Source organism: Muntiacus reevesi, chromosome 15, assembly GCF_963930625.1.
Source record: "Muntiacus reevesi chromosome 15, mMunRee1.1, whole genome shotgun sequence".
NCBI classification, from domain to species: Eukaryota; Metazoa; Chordata; class Mammalia; order Artiodactyla; family Cervidae; genus Muntiacus; species Muntiacus reevesi.
Genome location: NC_089263.1, coordinates 57,083,309 through 57,104,168, shown reverse-complemented (window position 1 = coordinate 57,104,168; position 20,860 = coordinate 57,083,309). Strand labels below are relative to the sequence as shown.

The 20,860-nt window shown below is 46.1% G+C and overlaps 1 protein-coding gene across 1 annotated transcript in view; it reads right to left on the bottom strand.

The window, feature by feature from the left end:
* Positions 1 to 1,280: 1,280 nt before the first annotated feature.
* TUNAR (TCL1 upstream neural differentiation-associated RNA) overlaps positions 1,281 to 20,860 on the bottom strand; it is a 54,211-nt gene continuing 34,631 nt past the window's right edge. Inside the window, exon 4 of the mRNA XM_065906468.1 lies at positions 1,281 to 3,739. Within this exon, the coding sequence (XP_065762540.1) occupies positions 3,554 to 3,739 (186 nt within the window). The 3' untranslated portion in view covers positions 1,281 to 3,553. The remainder of the gene's footprint in view (positions 3,740 to 20,860) is intronic.

Below are 20,860 nucleotides of genomic sequence, written 5' to 3'. Positions count from 1 at the left end.
AGCTCTGTTGTGACCAAGGAGAGGCAGGTGCAGTGGGAAACTGTGTGATGTAACTGGACTGGCCCAACGCCGCCAGCAGAGCACAGACCCACAGCCTGGACCACTCAAGGCCTGGGGATGGCACAGAGATGCGGACAGGTCTGATTCTGCTGGTTTCGAGCTGTGTGACCTTGTGACCTTAGAAAACTCGATCAGCCTTTTTGAGCCTTTCTCCTCATCTTCTAGGGCTTCGCAGGTGGCTCAGTGGTAGAGAGTCAGCCTGCCAATGCAGGAGATGTGGGTTCTATCCCTGGGTCAGGAAGATCCCCTGGAGGAGGGCATGGCAACCCACTCCAGTATTCTTGCCTGGGAAATCCCACGGACAGAGGAGCCTGGCAGGCTACAGTCCATGGGGTCACAAGGAGATGGACACACACTTCATCTTGTGAGACAGGGTCAGCATGGACATCTCACGGGTTGCTGTGAGTGTCCCTGAGGATGGGTGGGAAGTATCAGCCCTCGGGCTGGTCATTTGGGTTTTTGCTACTAATGCCAAGGTTGGGCTCGGCACACCAAGCCCCAGGGCCACCGGCTGCCTCCCCATCACGTCCCCACGAGACGCCTTGAGATCATGGAGGAAACTCTGAGTTTGCCCAGTCCGTGTTCTCGGGCTTTGCTAAATGAGGGCAGAAATGAAAGGCTCTCTCTGCAGGAGACAGCGCTGCCACTTGGGTCAGCAGTCACTGAACGGGAAGCTTTATTTCCAGGCTGTGGATTAGGACAATGTAGAAGGACCATCGGGGAGCTGTTGAGAGGATCGGAAAGGCAGTTTTCCCCCTCAATAAATTTCAAATTAGTACACTTGAAAAATCACCAGGGCTTCCACAGCCCAAACAAAACACTTTCAGTGGAACAGAGTCACAATCAGTTTTGTCCGCTTAAAAAAAAATCAGGACCTCCCCGGTGGTCCAGTGGTTAAGACTTCACCTTCCAGTTCATGGGGTGTGAGTTCAATCCCTGGTTGGGGAGTTAGGATTCCCAACCAGAAAAAAAAACAAAAACCCAGAAAACAGGAAAAACAAGCAAACGTAAAACAGAAACATCACTGTAACAAATTCAAAAAACTTTAAAAATGGTCCACATCAAAAAAAAAAAAAAATCTGAAATAAAATAAAACAAAAATACGTACAGGTAGAGGAATGACATGAAGGTTTAAAAATACCCGGATGCTGGAGGAAAAAGGAAAAAAAAGGACGTCGGTAGATTTTTTTTTTCCATTGCACCTTTATTGTTTACTCTGTTCACGGTTCAGAATTCTCACACAGTCTTTCTAGAACCACACGGAACCTGTGAGATGGTCCCTCCCCCAGCAGTCCATGATATGTCTAAGCAGCCTCCTCTTGGGCCTCCTCCTCAAGTCCTTACATGTACAACGTTCTGCCAGGGTGCAAGGAGTTCCCAGGGGTTATTTATTCATGGGAGGGAAGGAGGGCGGGGAGCAGAGCTGGCCCTCAGCAACCCATCGGTGAGCATCCGGCCCCCAGGGCCCTTTCCCGGCCAGTGCCTGTCTCCATTCCCTCTTCTCCCAGCATTTGAAGCCCCTCACTGGGCTAGGGAATCAGACAGCTCTGGGAACTTGCGTTCTGACTCACCGCTACCAGCTACCTGACCTCGGGGAAGTTTCCCCATCTGAGTCCCCCTTTCCTTCTCTATGATGTAGGACAGAGACTCTCCCGTTCATTTCCTGTGAGCATTCAATGACTGAAGGAATAGAGTCTGGCACAGTGCCTAGGACACACTATGTCCTGAACACACATCAACTTCTGTTCCTCCTGGTGGGGAAGAGAAGACTCCTGATGAGGGCCAGGTGCTAAGGGCATCTGCTTTAAAAAGAGCCTGGTCCCTAACACAGACCAAGAAGTGACTCTCTAAGGGTGAAATTTCAGACACCATGACATCAGAGGGAGAGAGACCTGGCCGTGATCTCCTGGACATCATTCGACTCCACCTAGGTAGCCTGCTGCTTCTTTTGCCCACAGGCAAGGCTGGCGCTGGCAGAAGAATGCTAACCTTCTTTATAAGGCCATGCCACTGCAGCCAGTGAAAGGCCCCATCTCAGGGAGGCAGGAGAACAGGGCACATTCATCCTGATTCAACTGTCCCTGCCAGGGAGGAAGTCGCTTCATGTGGGTGCAAATCAGGAGCCTGAAGAAATGTAGCAATCTTTTGGGGTGACCGTTGCATCCCCTTCTAGTGTTCCTGAAAAGTCACCTGTTGCAGGGGTGTCCTCCCAGCCTGAAACAGCCAGGTGAGCTCTTATGGTGGGGGGAGTCCAAGTGTTATTTACACCCCCACCTACTTTGCAAAGGCTCCCAGGAGGCTCACGAAGGGAATTATGCTCCTAACACTGAGCTTTCCCCCCCCTTGTCCTTCCCACCCATCTTTCATGGAATGTGGCCATTAAAATCAAATCTCATCGACAAATGGTCACAAGAATGAAATAATGCTGCCAATGAGAAGCTGAATACTCCATCCTATAGTTGATCCATAGATGTAGCTGCGCCCTTCCTCCATGGTATTCCTTGTAAAAAAATTTTTTTAAAGCTGATCTATATCACTCAGCCCTGTTCATGCATAATTCTCAGTAAGGATACAGTACATCCAAAGTCCACATGCCTACGACCGTTTTACATCTCCAGTATAACAACAAAAAGTCGCTCAATGGACAATCTTAAAACATGCACCAACCAAGATCACAGCTGGTCTTACGGGAAAATGTCCTCCAGACCGAAAAGCACGGGAGGGAGAGAGAAGGGAAACGATTCCAAATGAGAGAATGAGGACTAGAGCGATTACACAAAATAACAACTACAGTCTAAGGTAGATACAGCAGGTAAAACCAAGGAAAGCTGTATGGATCCAGGAGCGCCTCTCCAAATATTTGGTTCATGCTAAAAAATAGAGCACATTTATTAAAAATATATATTTATAAACCTTGATATGAACAGATACACACATCAAGCCAATGGAAAAAAGAAAAAATAAGTTATCTCCCCAGTATCAAATAGTTAGACACTTTTGATGAATGGGATGCTTGTTAAGGATTGTCCCTGTGGTTTTTTGGTACCAAACAGTTCATCGAATTAGGAGGAAACACATGTCCTGGGAGAGAGGCCAAGAGCTGTGTCTGCTGTGAGCTGCATCCACCCCTGTTCCTCTTTTTGAACACGTGACATCCATCAGCGACCTGGGATAACCCATCTCTGCACCCGTCCACTCAATGATGGTGTCAAAGGGCGGTCTTCCAAGCGTCCTTTCAGGTCCCCTGCCAACGACGTTGAGTTCCTTGCTGTGTGAATGAGTTTTGGTGGATTCATTGTGCTTTAGTGTCTGCTCCTCGCAGCAGGGTTGGTTGATTTTGGTGACCCTTTATCAAGTTCGAAGGTGCATCTGATCGAGCGGTGTGTGTCGGTCAAGGCTGCTTGTTGGCGCAGTGTCCAGTCACTGATCTGCCAACACACAGGACTCCTCCTGTCTTTTGGCCATCCCGAGGCCTGAGGACCCGCTGGGCCATTCACAGAGTGGTGTAGATGTATACAAATATGATAACGATCAGGTTCAGGATGGTCCCAATAATCCCCAGCATCGCCAAGACACTCTCTTCTTTACTCTCCTTTTCCTGGCCTCCCCTGTCTTCGTCATTTCCACCCGTGATTACCATCTTGGTGGCAAATGTCTTTATCTTCCTCCCCAGACTAACCTGCAGTTGGAAAGAGGCAGCACAAAAAAAATGACGGTTTATAAGCATCCTCTCCAAAGCCTGGCAGACTGGGTGGGGGAGTGAGTTCATGTCTGGGGACGAGGTCTTGGGTGGGCCCAAAACGCTCATGGAGAAAACCTTGGGACGCACTGCTCTTTGGCCATGGAGAAATGGCAGGGCATGGCTGATCAGTTCCAAGGATGAAGATCGTGATATTGGCGTAAGGAGCTCACCCCCGGGGTTCAGCTTGGCCACCACCCACTCTACTGGGATTCTGTTTTAGTCCTTTCCCTTGAAGCAGAGACAGCTGCACAGTCGTCCAACAAAAGCACGTGGGCTCTCCCACAGCAGCAGGAATTTGACACGCGTTCACGTACTAGATCCCACCCTAGACAAGTCCGGTCCTGCACGTGCATGAAGTGGGCAGGCCGGTGTCACGGTCATACTGTACTTTAAACACTGGCCACCCTGCGAACAAGGGTGACCGAACATAGGGAAGGCAATTTACTGAGACCAGAGAGGATGGAAACGGGGGACGGGGAGAGCATCATAAGAATCCCACATCACCACCAGTGGGAGCACACACTGGTCAAATCATTCTGGAAAGTTCCCTGGCATGACCCAGAGAAACAAAGAGATATTCCCCAACGGGGCTCAACACCTGACCTCCTAGGTGTTCATCTTAGAGAAATCTCTGTACTGTGAACTTGGAGATGGTGACAGAAATGCTCCTGAAGGCTTCAGCTGTGACGGCAGAGGACCAGAAGTTACCCAAACAGGCATCAAGAGTTGAAGAGACAGACACGTGGCTGTGGCTCCTACGATGGACGCATCCACACCAGAGAATATGACACGGCAGTGAAATGAACGCACAGCGGCTACACGTGACGGTGTGGATGAGGCCCCATCTCATATGAAGAAGCGTGGTGCGGAGAACGCCCACAACACGTGTCAACTCATAAAGACTCAACCAGGGCACAGCAAACAAGTACATTTAGACACACACACTTTGGCGTTTGTAAAATGCAAGAGAATGACCAGCAGAATTCAGGAGAGTGGCTACTTACAGGAAAGGACAGAGAGGGAATCCCCTCGAAGGAGCACCGAAGACCTTCAATATGCTGGTCATTTTCCATTTGTGAGGCTGTGCGGGAAAAATGTGGAGGTTCGTCCTTTCAACTGTTTCAGAGATTGCCTGATGTATATGATATATTTTGTAATAACTAAGATATTTCTATTTATTCTTTAAAATCATAAATATGACCATTCAGGGGGCCTGGGGAGCAGCTGAAGCCTTCTTTTCCACTGATGACTAATCCAAACAATGTGGTGGGGAAAAAATGACTAATGAGTATGAGGTGGCAACAGCAATAGCCTGTCCTACTTGATGAGATGGACAGGGACCAGGCCTGGCCCCTGGCTGCACCTCTTCTATTAGAGAGCTGTGTCTTTTCAAGCTAGAAGGCCTTTCAGGCTCCAGAGTGGTGACAATTCTTTTTTTCCGTCAACCTGACTGAGTCCTGAATCCTGAGGTGCCCAGACATTTTTAAAACATGATTCTGGGTGTGTCTGTGAGGGTGGTTGCTGGATGAGACTGACATCGGAATCGGTAGATGAGCAAAGCAGACTGCCTTCCCCAGTGTGGGTGGGCCTCATCTAAGCAGCTGAAGGCCTGAATAGCAAAAAAAGGGCTGAATGAGAAGGAACTTCTCCTGCCCGACTGCATTTGAGCTGGGACATCAGCTGTTTCCTGCTTTTGAATCCAGACAGAAACCTAGGCTCTTCCTGGGTGTTGAGCCTGCCAGCCTTCAGACTGAAATGAAACCATCAGCTCTCCTGAGTCTCCTGGTTGCTGACTCACTCTGCAGATCCCAAGACTTGGGGGGTCTCCATAATCACATGGGGCTTCCCAGGTGGCACTAGGGGTAAAGAACCTGCCTGCCAATGGAGGTTAGATGTAACAGACACAAGTTCGATCCCTGGATCAGGAAGATCCCCTGGAGGAGGGCATGGCAACCCTCTCCAGTATTCTTGCCTGGATAATCCCACGGACGGAGGAGCATGGTGGTCCAGAGCATTGCACAGAGTTGGACATGACTGAAGTGACTTAGCGTGCATAACGATATAAGCCAATTTCTTATAACAAACCTCTATCTCTCTTTCTATCTATCTCTGTCTCTCTCTCATTGGTTCTGCTTCTCTGAAGAACTCTTAACAAGTCAGTTCAGGGGTCAAAGGATATTTCAGGACAAACATATGAGAAGAATCACAAAAAAGGACTCCAGGAAGGCAGAGAGGGTGGCTGCCAGGTGAGACGCCCGCACATCTCTTCCTTCCTCTGGGCACACGAGCCCCTGCAAGGGCCAGGTCACACCTTGGGAAGCTAGTCTGGGTTCAGGACACAGTGTCTGTGGACAGATTTCTGTGTGAAGACCCAGGGAACTGACGCAACAGGCATATGTGCACAAATGAACAAGCGTGTGCCTTAAAGGGAAGTCTCGTTCCCTTCACAACTTTGGTTTCCTTGACAGACTTAGAGTGGGTTCCCACCACCCTAAAGTGGTCAGGGCAAGACTTCATCTTTTCAGAGCTCTCCACTCTGTCCTAGCCAATGGAATGAAACTTCTTGGAATAACATCTGTATACAGGATGTAACTTCTAATTAGAATTGCTTTTTAAATGAAAAAAGTAGCTTTGTCTAGGCAAAGCAAGGCTGGATATGTTTGGTTTTCTTTCTTTTTCTTCCCAGTACAGTTTTTTTAATGATGTGTAATACCCAAACAGAAAGGCGCACAGACTTTACACATACTTGATGAATATTCATACCTGTTAGCTGTCACCAACATCAAGAAACAGAACCTTCAAGTACCCTAGGAGGCTCACTATTCCATTCAATCCTGTTCCTCCTGCCTCTTGAAAACCATTGCCTTGATTTCTAACATCCTAGGCTAGTTTTGCCTGTTTATGGATTTTATAGAAACAGAACCATACAGGATGTCCTCTTTTGAGTCTTTCCCCCTTCAATGTTATGTTGCTGAGACTCACCCATGTGTGTGCAGCTGTAGATTGTTCACTCGCATTGTGAACAGTACTCCATTATATAAACAGACCCACTATGTATGCATTTATTTTACTGCTGATGGGCATTTGGGTTGCTTTCAGTTTGAGGTCATTATGCTGTTCCGAACATTCTTTTACATTTCTGCTGGCAACACCCATATGCATTTCCCCAATGTTTTAAATGAAATTATTCACATACAGCAAAAACAAACAAACAAACAAAAACTTTATACTAAGCACCCATACACTCAGCAACTAAATGTCACTATTAGCATGTTACTATACTTGCTTTGAGTCACTCACCTAGAGCCAGACATCCTGGCGTGTAAAATCAAGTGGCCCTTAGGAAGCATCACTACGAACAAAACTAGTGGAAATGATGGAATTCCAGCTGAGCTATTTAAAATATAAAAGATGATGCTGTTCGAGTGCTATACTCAATATATCACCAAATTTGGAAAACTCAGCAGTGGCCACAGGACTGGAAAAGGTCAGTTTTCATTCCAATCCCAAAGAAGGGCAATACCAAAGAATGCTCAAACTACTGTACAATTGCAGTCATTTCAAATGATAGCAAGGGTATGCTCAAAATCTTTCAAGCTAGGCTTCAGCAGTACATGAACTGAGAACTTTCAGATGTACAAGCTGGGTTTCAAAGAGCCAGAAGAACCAGATATAAAAATGCCAACATTTGCTGGACCATGGAGAAAGCAAGGGAGTTCCAGAAAGCCATCTACTTCTGTTTCATTGACTATGCTAAAGTCTTTGAGTGTATGGATCACAACACACTGTGGAGAATCTTTAAAAGATGGAAGTACCAGACCACCTTACCTGCCTCCTGAGAAACCTGTATGCAGGTCAAAAAGCAACAGTTAGAACCAGACATGGAGCAATGGACTGCAAAATTGGGAAAAGAGTAAGGCAAGGCTGTATGTTGTCACCCTGCTTATTTAATTTATATGCAGAGCACATCACGTGAAATGCCAGGCTGGATAAATCACGAGCTGGAGTCAAGATCGCCAAAAGAAATATCAACAACCTCAGATACGCAGATGATACCACCCTAGTAGCAGAAAGCAAAGAGTCTCCTGATGAAAATCAAAGAGGAGAGTGAAAAAGTTGGTTTAAAACTCAACATTCAAAAAATGAAGATCATGGCATCTGGTCCCCTCACTTCATGGAAAACAGAAGAGGAAAAAGTGGAAGCAGTGACAGATTTTACTTTCTTGGGCTCCAAAATCACTGTGAATGGCCACTGCAGCCATGAAATTAAAAGACACTTGCTACTTGGAAGAAGGAAAGTGATGACAAACCTAGACAGTGTATTAAAACACAGAGATATCACTTTGTCGACAAAGGTCCGTATAGTCAAAAAGTTACGGTTTTTTGCAGTGGTAAAGAATCTGCCTGTCAATGCAGGAGACACTGGAGATGTGGGTTTGATCCCTGGGTTGGAAAGATCCCCTGGAGTAGAAAATAGCAACCCACTCCAGTATTCTTGCCTGGAAAATTCGATGGACAGAGGAGCCTGGCTGGCTATAGTCCATGGGGTCGCAAAGAGTCAGAGATGACTAAGAACACACATCATTTTTCTAGTAGTCATGTATAAATGTTTCAGTTGAACCATACAGAAGGCTGAGCACCGAAGAACTCATGCTTTCATATTGTGGTGCTGGATAAGGCTTTTGAGAATCCCTTGGACTGCAAGGAGATCAAACCAGTCAATCCTAAAGGAAACCAAACCTGAGTATTCATTGGAAGAGCTGATGCTGAAGCTGAAGCCCCAATAATATGGCCATCTGATGTGAAGAGCCGACTCGCTGGAAAAGGCTGATTCTGGGAAAGATTAAGGGCAGGAGGAGAGTGGGTGGCAGAGGATGAGATGGTTGGATGGCATCACGGACTCAATGAACATGAGCCTGAGAAAACTCCAGAAGATGGTGAAGGAGAGGGGAGCCTGGTGTCCTGCAGTCCACAGGGTTGCAAAGAGTCACACATGATTTACTGAACAACAGCATTTGTTTTCTCAGATACCTATCCCTGGATCTATCCAGCCATCTTTTTGGGGTGCATTTCAAAGTAAACTACAAATATTATCTATATCAGTCGCTCAGTCATGCCTGACTCTTTGCGACCCCAGGTACTACAGCCCGCCAGGTACCTCTGTCCATGGGATTTTACAGGCAAGGATATAGAAGTGGGTGGCCATTTCCTTCTCCAGGCAAATATCATCCCTTTAAATACTGCAGCGTACAAGTATTAACTAGATTCAATGTTTGTTTGCAATGTTTTCTTTTGATGTAAATCTGTGCCATTTCCTATTGGCTCCATCCACCTAAGAGGACTGCTAGGGTATAAGGTATAAGTGGTTGTATCCACTCACTTGTTTCTGAGTGCGAGGCTGGCCCCTTCTTTTATCTTGGTGATTCCATGGCCTTTTCATGAGGTCACAAGAAGGAAAAGGGACATCCGCTCCCTTCTCTGCCCTGAACAGACATCTACCCAAGCACCAGTTATCTTTCACGGGTCTCCTGTTTCTTGCAGTTCCTTTCGCTAGACTAGAGACTAGTTCCTTTACCTCTCCCTGAGAGAGCAAGCTTCTGAACCTCCAACCCCAAGCACAGGGCTTGGCCTGGACCAGGCATTCAGGTAAGGGCACTGCAGGAATGTGTGAGTGGGTACTGCGGCGGAGGGGGCAGTGGAGGTTGGGGGGTGAATCTGGCCATCCCCGTCTCCGCAGGGCAAGGAAAAGATCACCAACGTCGGTCTAAAGAGACACAATTAGTGCTGCCCTTAAAACCCAACACCCATCATCGCGGTCACTCAAGCAAAACAAAGTGCCAGTCACGGAGGCTGCTTGGTTTCAAGGCTTAATTTAGCCTCTTCCCCGAGTTAACCGAGACAGCTCTGACTCAGGAGGAAGTGGAGGAGAATAATCAGGTCGACTGTGTTTACTTTCTGAGGTCTCTGCAGCAAACCGAGAGCCCAGAAGAGGCCTTCTCCGACTCCCAAGAGCTGCATTCCCAAAGTCTGCCTCCAAGCGGCTTGAGTCATCAGCCTGAAGTTCCCCAGAGAAACCTCGTTGGGGGTGCAGCCGGATTCCCAAGGGAGCCACTGAGGGTTTCCTCGGAGACAAGTGATTGGAACACGGTTTTCCTTGGGAAGAACTGTCTGGCCAGGGAGTGGAGGAGAATGAAAGAGGTTGGGAGATTAGCTGAAAACTAGACCAATGACAGAGATGGGAGGGGAAAATAAAACCAAAATAAAACAGAAAGGAAAGGTGGGGCCTAGGCAACGTCTGACGTGAGTCCAGCTGCACAGGTCAAGTTCATTCATTCAATCCCTCACTCATTCCTTCCTGCCAGGAGCTGGAGCGGGGAGAGGGGAGTGAGAGTTAACTGCTAATGGGAAAGGTGTTTTTGGGGGGCATGATAAAAATGTTCTAGACTTAAATTTTGGTGATGGTTGCACAATTCTGAATTGTATACTTTGAAGAGGTGAATGCGGTGGTTTGTGGATTTTATCTCAATAAAGAGGTTTATCTCAAAAAGAGAGCATTTGCAACAGTAGTGGAAACATAAACTACCTAAAAATCAATCTAACAAAAATATGTAAAATTTTTTGAAAAGAAAAGTTTGCAGACATAAAGTTGCACCTACGTAAGAAGGAAGACACACCATCTCCAAGGAGTGTGAGAGTCAATATCTAGAAAACATGAGTTCTTCCTAAGGTGATCTATATACAGAGCTACTGCAGTTAAAATTTCTACAGGGTTTTTGGTGCTTCCTAGCAGGCTGATTCTAAAATGTATATCAAAGTGCAGAGAGATAATAATAGCCAAATTATTTATTAAACAAAAATAAAGAAGGGGAATTTGCCTAATAAGACGTCATGAATTATTATACAGCTTTAGGAGTTAACCCTTAGAAAGATAAGTCAAAAGAACAGAAATAGAGCTACACATACATGGACACTGCTCATCACTGGGGAAAATGGGCTTCTGGATAAACAGTGCTAGAATAATTGGGTAACCATATAGAAAAAATCAAACCAAATCTCACCAGTTCCAGGTGGATTACAAACAACTGCGAAAAGGAAAACTTAAGAACTTTTATAAGACTGTATAAGTGAATATCTTTATGACCTTGAGGCAGAGGATACATTATTGAGACCTAACAGTTCAAACTATAAAGAAAAATAGTAATAAATTCAAAAACATTAAATTTAATACCTCTGTTTATAAAAAAAATCATAAAGTTAAGCCATAATCTGGGATATATATATATACACATATGTGTATGTACTGTGTGTCTATCATATACATACTATATACACTGTATATCATACATATCATATTAGTGTCACACCAGTAAGAAAATGATAAAACTCCCAGTAGAAAACTGGGCAAAAACCATGTTCAGTCACTTCTCAAAAGAGTAAGTAACCATCGAGAAGCTAAACCTCAGTAATCAGAGAAATGCAAATTAAAATACAATGAGAAAAAAAAATAATAAAATACAGTGAGTTACTACCCAACAGCCATGATGGACAAGAGGTGAAAAAATCAGAGAAAACCATTCAATACTGACAAAGGCTGTAAAGCAACAGGGAGGCTTGTTCACCAGCTTCGGGAGTACTGGGGCCTTCCAGATGGCTCAGTGGTAAAGATCCTCCTGTCAATGCAGGAGACGCAAGAGACACAGGTTCAATTGCTGAGCTGGGAAGATCCCCTGGAGAAGAGGATGTCCTCCCCATGGACAGAGGAGCCTGGTGGGCTTTGTCCACGGGGTTGCAAAGAGTCGGACATGATGGAGCGACTGAGCACACGCAAAAGTGGAACTTGGTCACTGTCACTTTGTAAGGCAGGATGCTATCGTCTTATAAAGATGGATATGCTCAGACCCTGGTGACCCACCATCCCACCTGTGGGCACACACCTGGCTAAACCTGCACCAATGGCCCACAGCGGCCAAGCATCTTGACAGAGAGCAACGTCAGTGTTAGCAACATGTTGGGAACAACACAAATGTCCATCCACAGTGGCCTGTCATATATTCTGTACGGCGTGAAAAGGAGTGAAATGCTGCAGGCTGCAAGAATAAATCACTAATACAACGTAGATTAAAAAAGTAAGCCGCCAAAGACTACACAGAGGATAGTTCCATCTATATAAAGTTCAAAAACAGGGAAAACTGAGCAAGTTGTTTAGAGGTTGAGTGAGTGAAAGTCTGACTCTTTGCCACCCCATGGACTTAGATAGTCCATGAAATTCTCCAGGCCAGAATACTGGAGTGGGTCGCCTTTCCCTTCTCCAGGGGATCTTCCCAAGCCAGGGACTAAACTCAGATCTCCTGCATTGCAGGCGATTCTTTTACCAGCTGAGCCACCAGGGAAGCCCAATAATACTGCAGTGGGTAGCCTACCCCTTCTCCAGAGGATCTTAAGCCCAAGAATACTGGAGTGGGTAGCCTATCCCTTCTTCAGAGGATCTTAAGCCCAAGAATACTGCAGTGGGTAGCCTACCCCTTCTCCAGAGGATCTTCCCGACCCAGGAATTGAACCATGGTCTCCTGCATTGCAGGCAGATTCTTTACCAGTTGATCTATCATGGATAAAATTACAAAGAAAATCAAGAGGATAATAAACCAAAAGGCCAGGGGAGCAATTACTACCAAGTAGAGAGGGGAGTGGATGGGACTGGGGACCCCTGAAGTACTGGTAATATTTCTTAAGTGGGGAGGTGGGTACATGGATGCTTGTTCTTTACACCTTACATTTTCTAAATAGACTTTTGATATCCATCCAAAAATTCACACAATTAATTGATGAATAATTATTTCAACTGAATACTTACTAATGAAACAAAGCTTATAATAAAAACAAATTTATAATTCATTAAAACAACTTAAAAAAAAAAGATCCACAGGGTTCTAAAGACTAGAAGTATTGAATGCTATGTAAATATGTATGTGTAAATTCCAGGAGGAGCACTGTGCTCTGTAACCAGGGAGAGGCCACCCTCTCTGCAAAGATCAAGGTGATGTTATGGTACTCTGCTCAATGTTATGTGGCAGCCTGGATGGGAGGGGAGTCTGGGGGAGAATGGATACATGTATATGTATGGCTGAGTTCCCTTGCTGTTCAGCTAAAATGATCACAGCATTGTTAATTGACTGTATCCCAATACAAATTAAAAAAAAAAAAAGATTGTGCAAGGCAACAATACCTCAGGTTTTGAGAAAGTGATATTCACTGGGAAGAAATGACAAGTCTGCCCTCAAACGATCTGACATCCTATCTCGGCTCTGTGGTTTACCAGCTGTGTGATTTGGGCAAGCAGCTTCGCCTCTCTCAGACTCAGTTTCCTAATCTGTAAGGCGGGGGTTAATATTTAGCTTGTAGGACTAAATAGGATGGCTATGAACTGTCTGGTTCAAGGACTGGCAATTACTGAGATTAAATGATGATGATGTGGACGGTGACTGGGACTTGTTCTTGTGGCCCCATGAGCCTCCTTTCCTCCGGCTAAACACTGCCCACCTCTAACTGGTTCATGTAGTCCCGCCTAATCACGATCCTGCTCCTGGAAAGACCCTTTCCAAAATCACAGCATTTACGAGGAAAACGGTATTCCACGAAAGGTTTTCCCAGCCTGGTGGGGCAGGGCTATCCCCTCCATCATTCTGGGGCAGCACACCCATAACGCTGCCCAGAGCCACACTGGCTTTGGAGTCACCACCCCATGCCATGGAATCGTGATGCTACAGAGTCACGTGGATGTCTCCCTGTTCGAGGGAAGTGAGTGTTTGGAAGCCAAAGGCAGGACTGAGTATTCTGACTCTGTCACATTTCAGCAGGCTGACTTTTGCCCACGGAGCCAACCTGTGAGGCCATCTCAGCTTCCAGAGGACCCCTTCTACCTACCCAGTCCTTCTCCTCCATATTCAGACCATCCACAAACTGGACATGCACACCCTCCATGCTGTTGTCTAGACGATTCATGTCCCAATGTTTGACCAGATTTCCAGGGTAATGCTAGCATCATTTGCATCACAAGTCATTTGACTTCTATTGTTTGCTTTCTCCTTCTATGCATATTTCTCTATCTTTTTTGAAAGATGCCGTGAAGTCCAGCTAAGACTTCTAGGTCTACCAGGCCAGTGACCTTGCCAGAGGAGGACATGGCTGAACAGACGCAGTCCTAGGGACCCACACCAGGTCCTGGTGCCCTAGGTCCCCTTAATTCACTTGCAGGGTCCCCTTCTCTACACTCAATTTCTCAGAGCTGTTTAGTAAGTCACAGATCTTCCTTCAGCTGCCACTTGGCAATCAACAGCAAACAGGGAATGAAAAAAAAAAAACTCACAGAATTATGAAACATTGCACAGCAGTTTAAAATGAGGATCAAAAGACCAAGTGGCCTAAAGGCAGATGCCCCAGCTATGAGATGGGGGAAAAAACCACAAGATATTGCAATTCAGTCCCACTTAGGATTCCAAATAATAGTTTTAAAGCCTCACTAGAACAGGAGAAAATGCCTGGGGGTAGAATATTTTGAATTTTTCTGTAATGTAGCTGATTATGTTATTTTAGATGTGAAGAGCTGACTCACTGGAAAAGACCCTGATGCTGGGAAAGATTGAAGGCAAAAGGAGAATAGGGCGGCAGAGGATGAGATGGTTGGATAGCATCATCGACTCAACGGACATGAATCTGGGCAAACTCCAGGAGATAGCGAAGGACAGGAAAGCTTGGAGTGCTGCAGTCCATGGGGTCACAAAGAGTCAGACACAACTTAGCGACTGAACACATGTTGTTTATATTCCCTGATATTCAAAACACATATATGCGTAAATAAAACCATGAAGACTCCAAGTGCTACTGTCTTTCTAAGAGCCTTAGAAAATTCACTATACGAGTGAAAAGCCTTCTCTGTGACAGTATCTCTCTGCTGGGTGAAGGAAGTGGGGGGGGCGGGGGCTGGAATTTGAGCTGGGAAAGGGGTGTGGCTGTATGTGGTAATGCCAAATGTTAAAAGTTCTGACAGTGTTTTTGTTCCACCAGAGATACTCAGGCAACATGGAGCTGGTTTTGATACCCTTTAATTCTAGCAGGAATTCATTTTTCAAAATACTGCCAGTCTTGGGACTTAATCTGTGCTCCCCAACATGCTGAGAGGTACCACTCATTCCAGACAAGGAGAGGAGAGATTATTTCATTCAAATTCTTTCCAGGACTCGCTGACCACCTTCCTAGGAGTGGCTCTGGCTCAACTGTAATTCCCAGTGTTTCTCCATCTCAAGGACATTTTGATATTGTTGGGGGGAGGAAGTTTCATTCCATCCTATTTAACAAGGATGAGCTTTTGCCTGGACATTCGGAAATGCTGGATGGCAAATCCAGGGGATGATGCCAGAGCATTAAAGAACCACTGACATCTCCCTAGAGAACAGACCTTAGTGGTCCCTTAAAACACAGTATTCCCTGGGGAACCCATGGACCAGGATTCCCATCAGTATCCTCCAAGCATCCACAGAGCATCTGCCAATGGAAGACCAGGTCCCTCGGGCATCTTGTGACCCAGGGAGGGGGAGACACAAACATCACTATGGTGATGTGAGCCCTGGGCACCAGGGAACACACAATGGGGGAGTCCCCACTCACCTGAGAGGCCTGCAGGGAATTCTCCCAGGAAGATGGGAGGGAGCTAAGCTGAGACCCGAATGGCTAGCAGGACTAGTTCAGCCCATCTAGGGGAGAAAACTAGGCATTAGGAGATTGGCAGGTGCAAAGAAAAGGTGAATGTGTGAAAGGCTGCACGCAGTGAGTCTGGGTGATGAAGTATCCCAGGGAGTCTGGGGAGAGCTGAAGTCTCAGGGGGAAGAAGAGGCCAGAACAGGGGCTCTTGCAAACCACACAAAGAGTTTTGGAATTTATTCCACAGACTGTGCAATATGTACATGGATGTTCATTTCATATTTATTATCTCAACCATACATATACACTATACGTGAGATGGGCTTCCCCAGTGGCTCAGCAGTAAAGAGTCCACCTGCAATGCAGGAGACACAGAAGACGCAGGTTTGATCCCTGGGTCAGAAAGATCCCTTGAAGGAGGGCATGGCAGCCCACTCCACTATTCTTGCCTGAAGAATCCCATGGACAGAGGAGCTTGGCAGGCTATAGTCCACAGGGTCGCAAAGAGTCAAGACCCGACTGAGCATGAGCAAGCACAAGCATACATGAGACACTTCATGAAAAAATTTACAAAACCCATGTAGCTCCTAAAATCAGACCCCAGTAAGTAAAAAATGGTAACCTGCTCTCCAAGATGAAATGTTCGGACCAGGTGGCCTCCAGCTCTGCCTCAGGAAATCAGCCGGGATGCGCTGTCCGAGGGACGAACACCCAGCCCCCAGGCAACGTCCTCTGCGGAAGCTGGGCAAGAGTTCTCCAGAGCACACACTCCTGCCCACGTGCCCACACCCAGGCCAGGCGGCCCCAGAATAGCCTGTGTTTCATCAGATGCTACTTAGGGCAGATGGCAGCTTGGACACACCTGTGAATTTACCCACGTAGGGGTTCCAAAGAGCCATCGAAGAAAGAACATTTGTAAACCACTTAACCTGCTCAACAAAGGTTTACAATTGCTATTATTATCATTAGTGAGTCCAAGTTTGTACCGCTCATCAGAGACAAGTTGCGGGGACAAGGAATAGCTCCGTTAATTGGAAAGCTGGCAGACTGAGAGGATGGTGGACTCATGTCCCAAAGAACCATCCTGCCCGAGTTAGAACCTGGGCTTCTTTTATACCAAGAGGGGAGGAAGTAAAGTCAAACATTTCTTGGTTCTGGTCAGCCTCCAGAAGGGATGTGCTAGCTTCTTCCTTCCTGCAGTTATTCACAGGTGGGCCTGGCCAGGAGGTTTCCTATGAGCTAAGCAAAGATATTTTAGCTTAATACTCATTACCTGGGAGACAGGGTTCCCAGAGATGGGCCATTATGTATAATGTAAGCTTATGGGCATCATCCCTTTAGTGATTAACTTGTAATAAAATACAAAGGTTCTCCTTTATTACATCATCATTATCATTGTCTTTTACTAACTGACAAGATATTGCTGGATCCAGCTTTGCATGAGACCCGTCATGATGTGACCAGTAACCACTTCTCTAACTACCCAAGAAGATAACAATTGTAGCTGCTAATTATATTGTCATCCAGCCTGTCAACCACTTGAAAATATTCATTAAGCACCTACTCTGTGCCAGGCCCTATTTGAGAGTATTGGGATACAGCAGCAGCAAAAAGAAGTGCTTGTTCCCTTTAAGAGACACGGAGTGGAGACTCAAAATAGTTACTGAACACCTACAACATGCCTGGCACTGCCCTAGGCACTAGGGATACGGCAGCGAATAAAACAAAGAACTCAAAAACTGAGTCAGGATCGACCCAGCAGCCAAAGTACTGCCCACCCCCTGCCTCCCTCTCATGCCTCTCACTCCGGTTCTACAGCGCCCTCCCCTCAACTCCCGCCGTGTTCTCTAACCTCAGCGCATCTGCCCGCTCTCTTCCCAGCTTGGACAACTGCCACTCATCCATTCAGGTTCGGCTCACTCGGCAGCCTCTCTCCAAGGATCCCTTCTTGATGTCGGGAGGCCCACTGCAGACTGTGTTTTGAGCATCTCCGGTCCTATTCTGTAACCATTGCTTTATCTGGGTCCTTCCCTACTCAGCTCCTGAGTCTGGTTCATCGCCGTGACCCAGCCCTCGCCCACTTGGCCTGGCGTTCTAATGGTGTTCAGTGTACTGAAATAGCAAGTGAGTGAATGAATGAAAAGATGAACTCAAGGGAGGCTGGGGAGGCCCAGGGCATCTTTCTTCTCTTGTCTGCCATCTACAAATGGTGACACCGTTTGCACTCAGGAGTGAGCAATGGACAGACTGGGACCAGCCTCCTACCTGCTCCTAACCTGGGGAAGAGCCTGGGAAAATCTCTCTGCACTCAGCTCACCCGTGTGATCAAGGAGAGTGTGGGTCCAGATAATAAGATATGGGGGCCCTTGGCAGTAGATGGGCTTGTTTTCTTTCCCACCTTGAAGTCTGATGAAAGGGAGGCTTAGTTTACTACGTGGAAGGTAAGAAAAGTTTAAATACTGATATAAAGAGAAAAAACAGCTCCCTGTACTAACCCTTAAGGGTAAATTAATCAGTCTTTCTCTCACTGAGATGACAGCACATTTTTAGTTTTGGGAAAAATGAGCTATATTAACCTAGACTTTCCTGAGGTCATCAGGTAGCCCCAGGGCAAGATTGCTTAAACCCAGCAGTGGAAACAAGACACACCCCCACCAGCCACATCACATCCACCTGCCTGCCACTCCCTCTGGGCCATGGACCCCCCTTGCTAGGAGAACCCACTCCCAATTCTCAGAAGAGGCAGGAAGCAGGGAAAGAGGTGGGGACTATGAGGAGCTGGATCTGAGTTCCAGTTTGGCCCCCAATGAGCCGTGTCACCTTAAATACATCATCCTGTCTCCAGTCCTCATCTGTAATCAATTCAAGATGGACACAAACCTTGACTTTCAAGAAACAAATGTTTTCCAACAGTTGAGGGTAAAGCTTACTGGAGGGAAAGTTGGCAACACCCAACAGAACTGCATGTGCATTTATCTGCCAAGCTGGCAAGCTCACTCCTTGGACAGAGCTCTGAAGATAATGCCCAGCACTGCAAAAATATCCATGCAGTTTATTCAATTGCAACATCATTGGAAAATGCAAAAATGTGATAAGCAACCCAAACACTCAGACACAGGAGAGGAGCTGAATGAACTCTGGTATAGCCACATGGTGGAGTACTACGCAGTTGTAAAGAAGGGCAAAAGAGTGATATGAACTAATTTGGGGACCATTCCAGGACACACAGTTAAATTAGAAAACCAAAGAGTGAGAGTGGAATGCTACAATTCATTCAAGAATGAGGCTGCAAGATATACAACCCGCTCATCAGTACAGAAGAAATACAGAAAGACTAAATTAGAAATGAAAGAGATGGGCTACCTAGAGGAGGTGAGAAGGGTCGAGAGCAGTCGAGGATGAGATCAGACTGGCAGGGATAAAGAGGGAGGGACATGTCTCTGAGTATGTCTTTTGGCTCAGATCTGACGGAAAAGCACTGTGATGTTCTATATGACCTTCATATACACACAAAAAAAGCAACTAAAAGCAACCAAGATGTGAGAGGAACCCAAAACAGAATGTCAATGCTAACAAAAGGACCAAATTACTACAAATAGGTAATATAACCACACTGAAGAAGGTGGGAAAGAAAAGCATTAACTTGAGTGGCTTTGGAAAACCATAATTTGAATGTGTAGCATAGCACTGAGGACAAAAGGTCGGTATACAAGGGCAGTCATCACTTAGTAAATGCATTTCTCACAGGGATGTGGGTTAGCAGTTCTGAAACTACTCTATATTGGAGTTAAATAAATGTATCTGAGATCATGAGAACTGGGCTTCTCACTGCTGGAGAAAGGAATTACAAATAAGGAAAGGAGAGAAGGTTAAGTGACCCTTGTGCTGTTGGACTGGAATTAGAGCTATCAGGATAGACTTATGGTTTTTAATACACATACAGGTAGGTGGATACAGATGAGGATATATTCGTGTCATATATTCGTCGCCATGTAATTCCCAGCTGTGTCCCTGGGAGGGTCTAAACGCAGCGACACCTCAGTAGCAATGAGCACACCCAACACCCAGTTCTTGGTTTCTATATGCCATTCTCCAATGAAAGGAACCAGGACCCTTGGAGAAGTGGCTTGCCTCAGGATTTGGGAAAGGAAAATACACGATCACTTTGAATATCTTACGACTTGAAAAAATAAAGAAACGCTCACACAAAAAATGAGTGGGGCTGCTCAAAAACACAAGTGCAAAACAGAAGGTGTTCCTAATATGAGGCCAAAGCTGGAACAACACAAGCAAGAAAATAAATAGCCACAGTAACAAGTCATAGCTTATAGAATAATGCCAATATCCAGGGGTCTATATAGCTACAAATAATCACATAAACAAATAAATGGGGGAGAAGGGACGGTTCTTTCTTACAGTAGAATTCCAAGTAATAAAAGCAGAAATAAAGAAGGAAATATAAGATTATCATTAGGCAAAGATTATAGTAATAACTGTTGTAGAAAAGACCCCTTGATGGATGCTAAAAGTAATGGGTGAAAATTTAGGGAAAAACAGCATTTGCTTAGTCTCCCGGGTAAAGTACCTCCCTCCAGACATCTATTAATTTGAAAGGAGAGATAGGAACTTGACAGTGGAGAAGCCTGGCAGACAGTACCTTAAACAAGTGACCAAGGTCAACATCACCAGTGATGAGATACGGACACTATGAACCCCTGATAGGAGGCACCAAGGAGGACACAGCATCACCTCTGTGGGATCCCGGCCAAAAATGGACCACCTTGGTCCAAACCTGACAGAACATCGCACAAACCCAAACTGAGGGTCATTCTACAAAACAACTGATCAGTACTCTTCAAAAGGGCCAAGATCGTGAGACGCCAGGAAAGACAGAGCAACTGTTACAGATGGGGGGACGAAGGAGCCAGGACAATTAAGGAATGTGGGATCCTGGGTGGGACGCTGGAACAGGAAAAGAACCCTCATGGGAAACCTGCTGACATCAGAGTAAGGTCTGAGGTTTAGCTAGTAGCCATATACGATGCTCTCTGCCTGGGTTTGCTCACTGCACTCTGCCCATGCAAGATGTGAATTTGAGGGGACGCTGGGGGAGGAGAACTCTGTGCTATTTCCGCAACTGTCCTGTAAGTCTAAATTAGTTTTTTAAGAGGTAATGCTTAGCATCATCATTCAGGTACATCACAACTGCTTCTGCCAGCTCACCAGGCCTTTGCCAGGCCCTACAGAACTATTTGTGGCATCTGTGTGTGCATGCTCAGTCGTGTCCGACTCTTTTGCGACCCCATGGACTGCAGCCCGCCAGGCTCCCCTGTCCATGGGATTTTCCAGGCAAGAATACTGGAG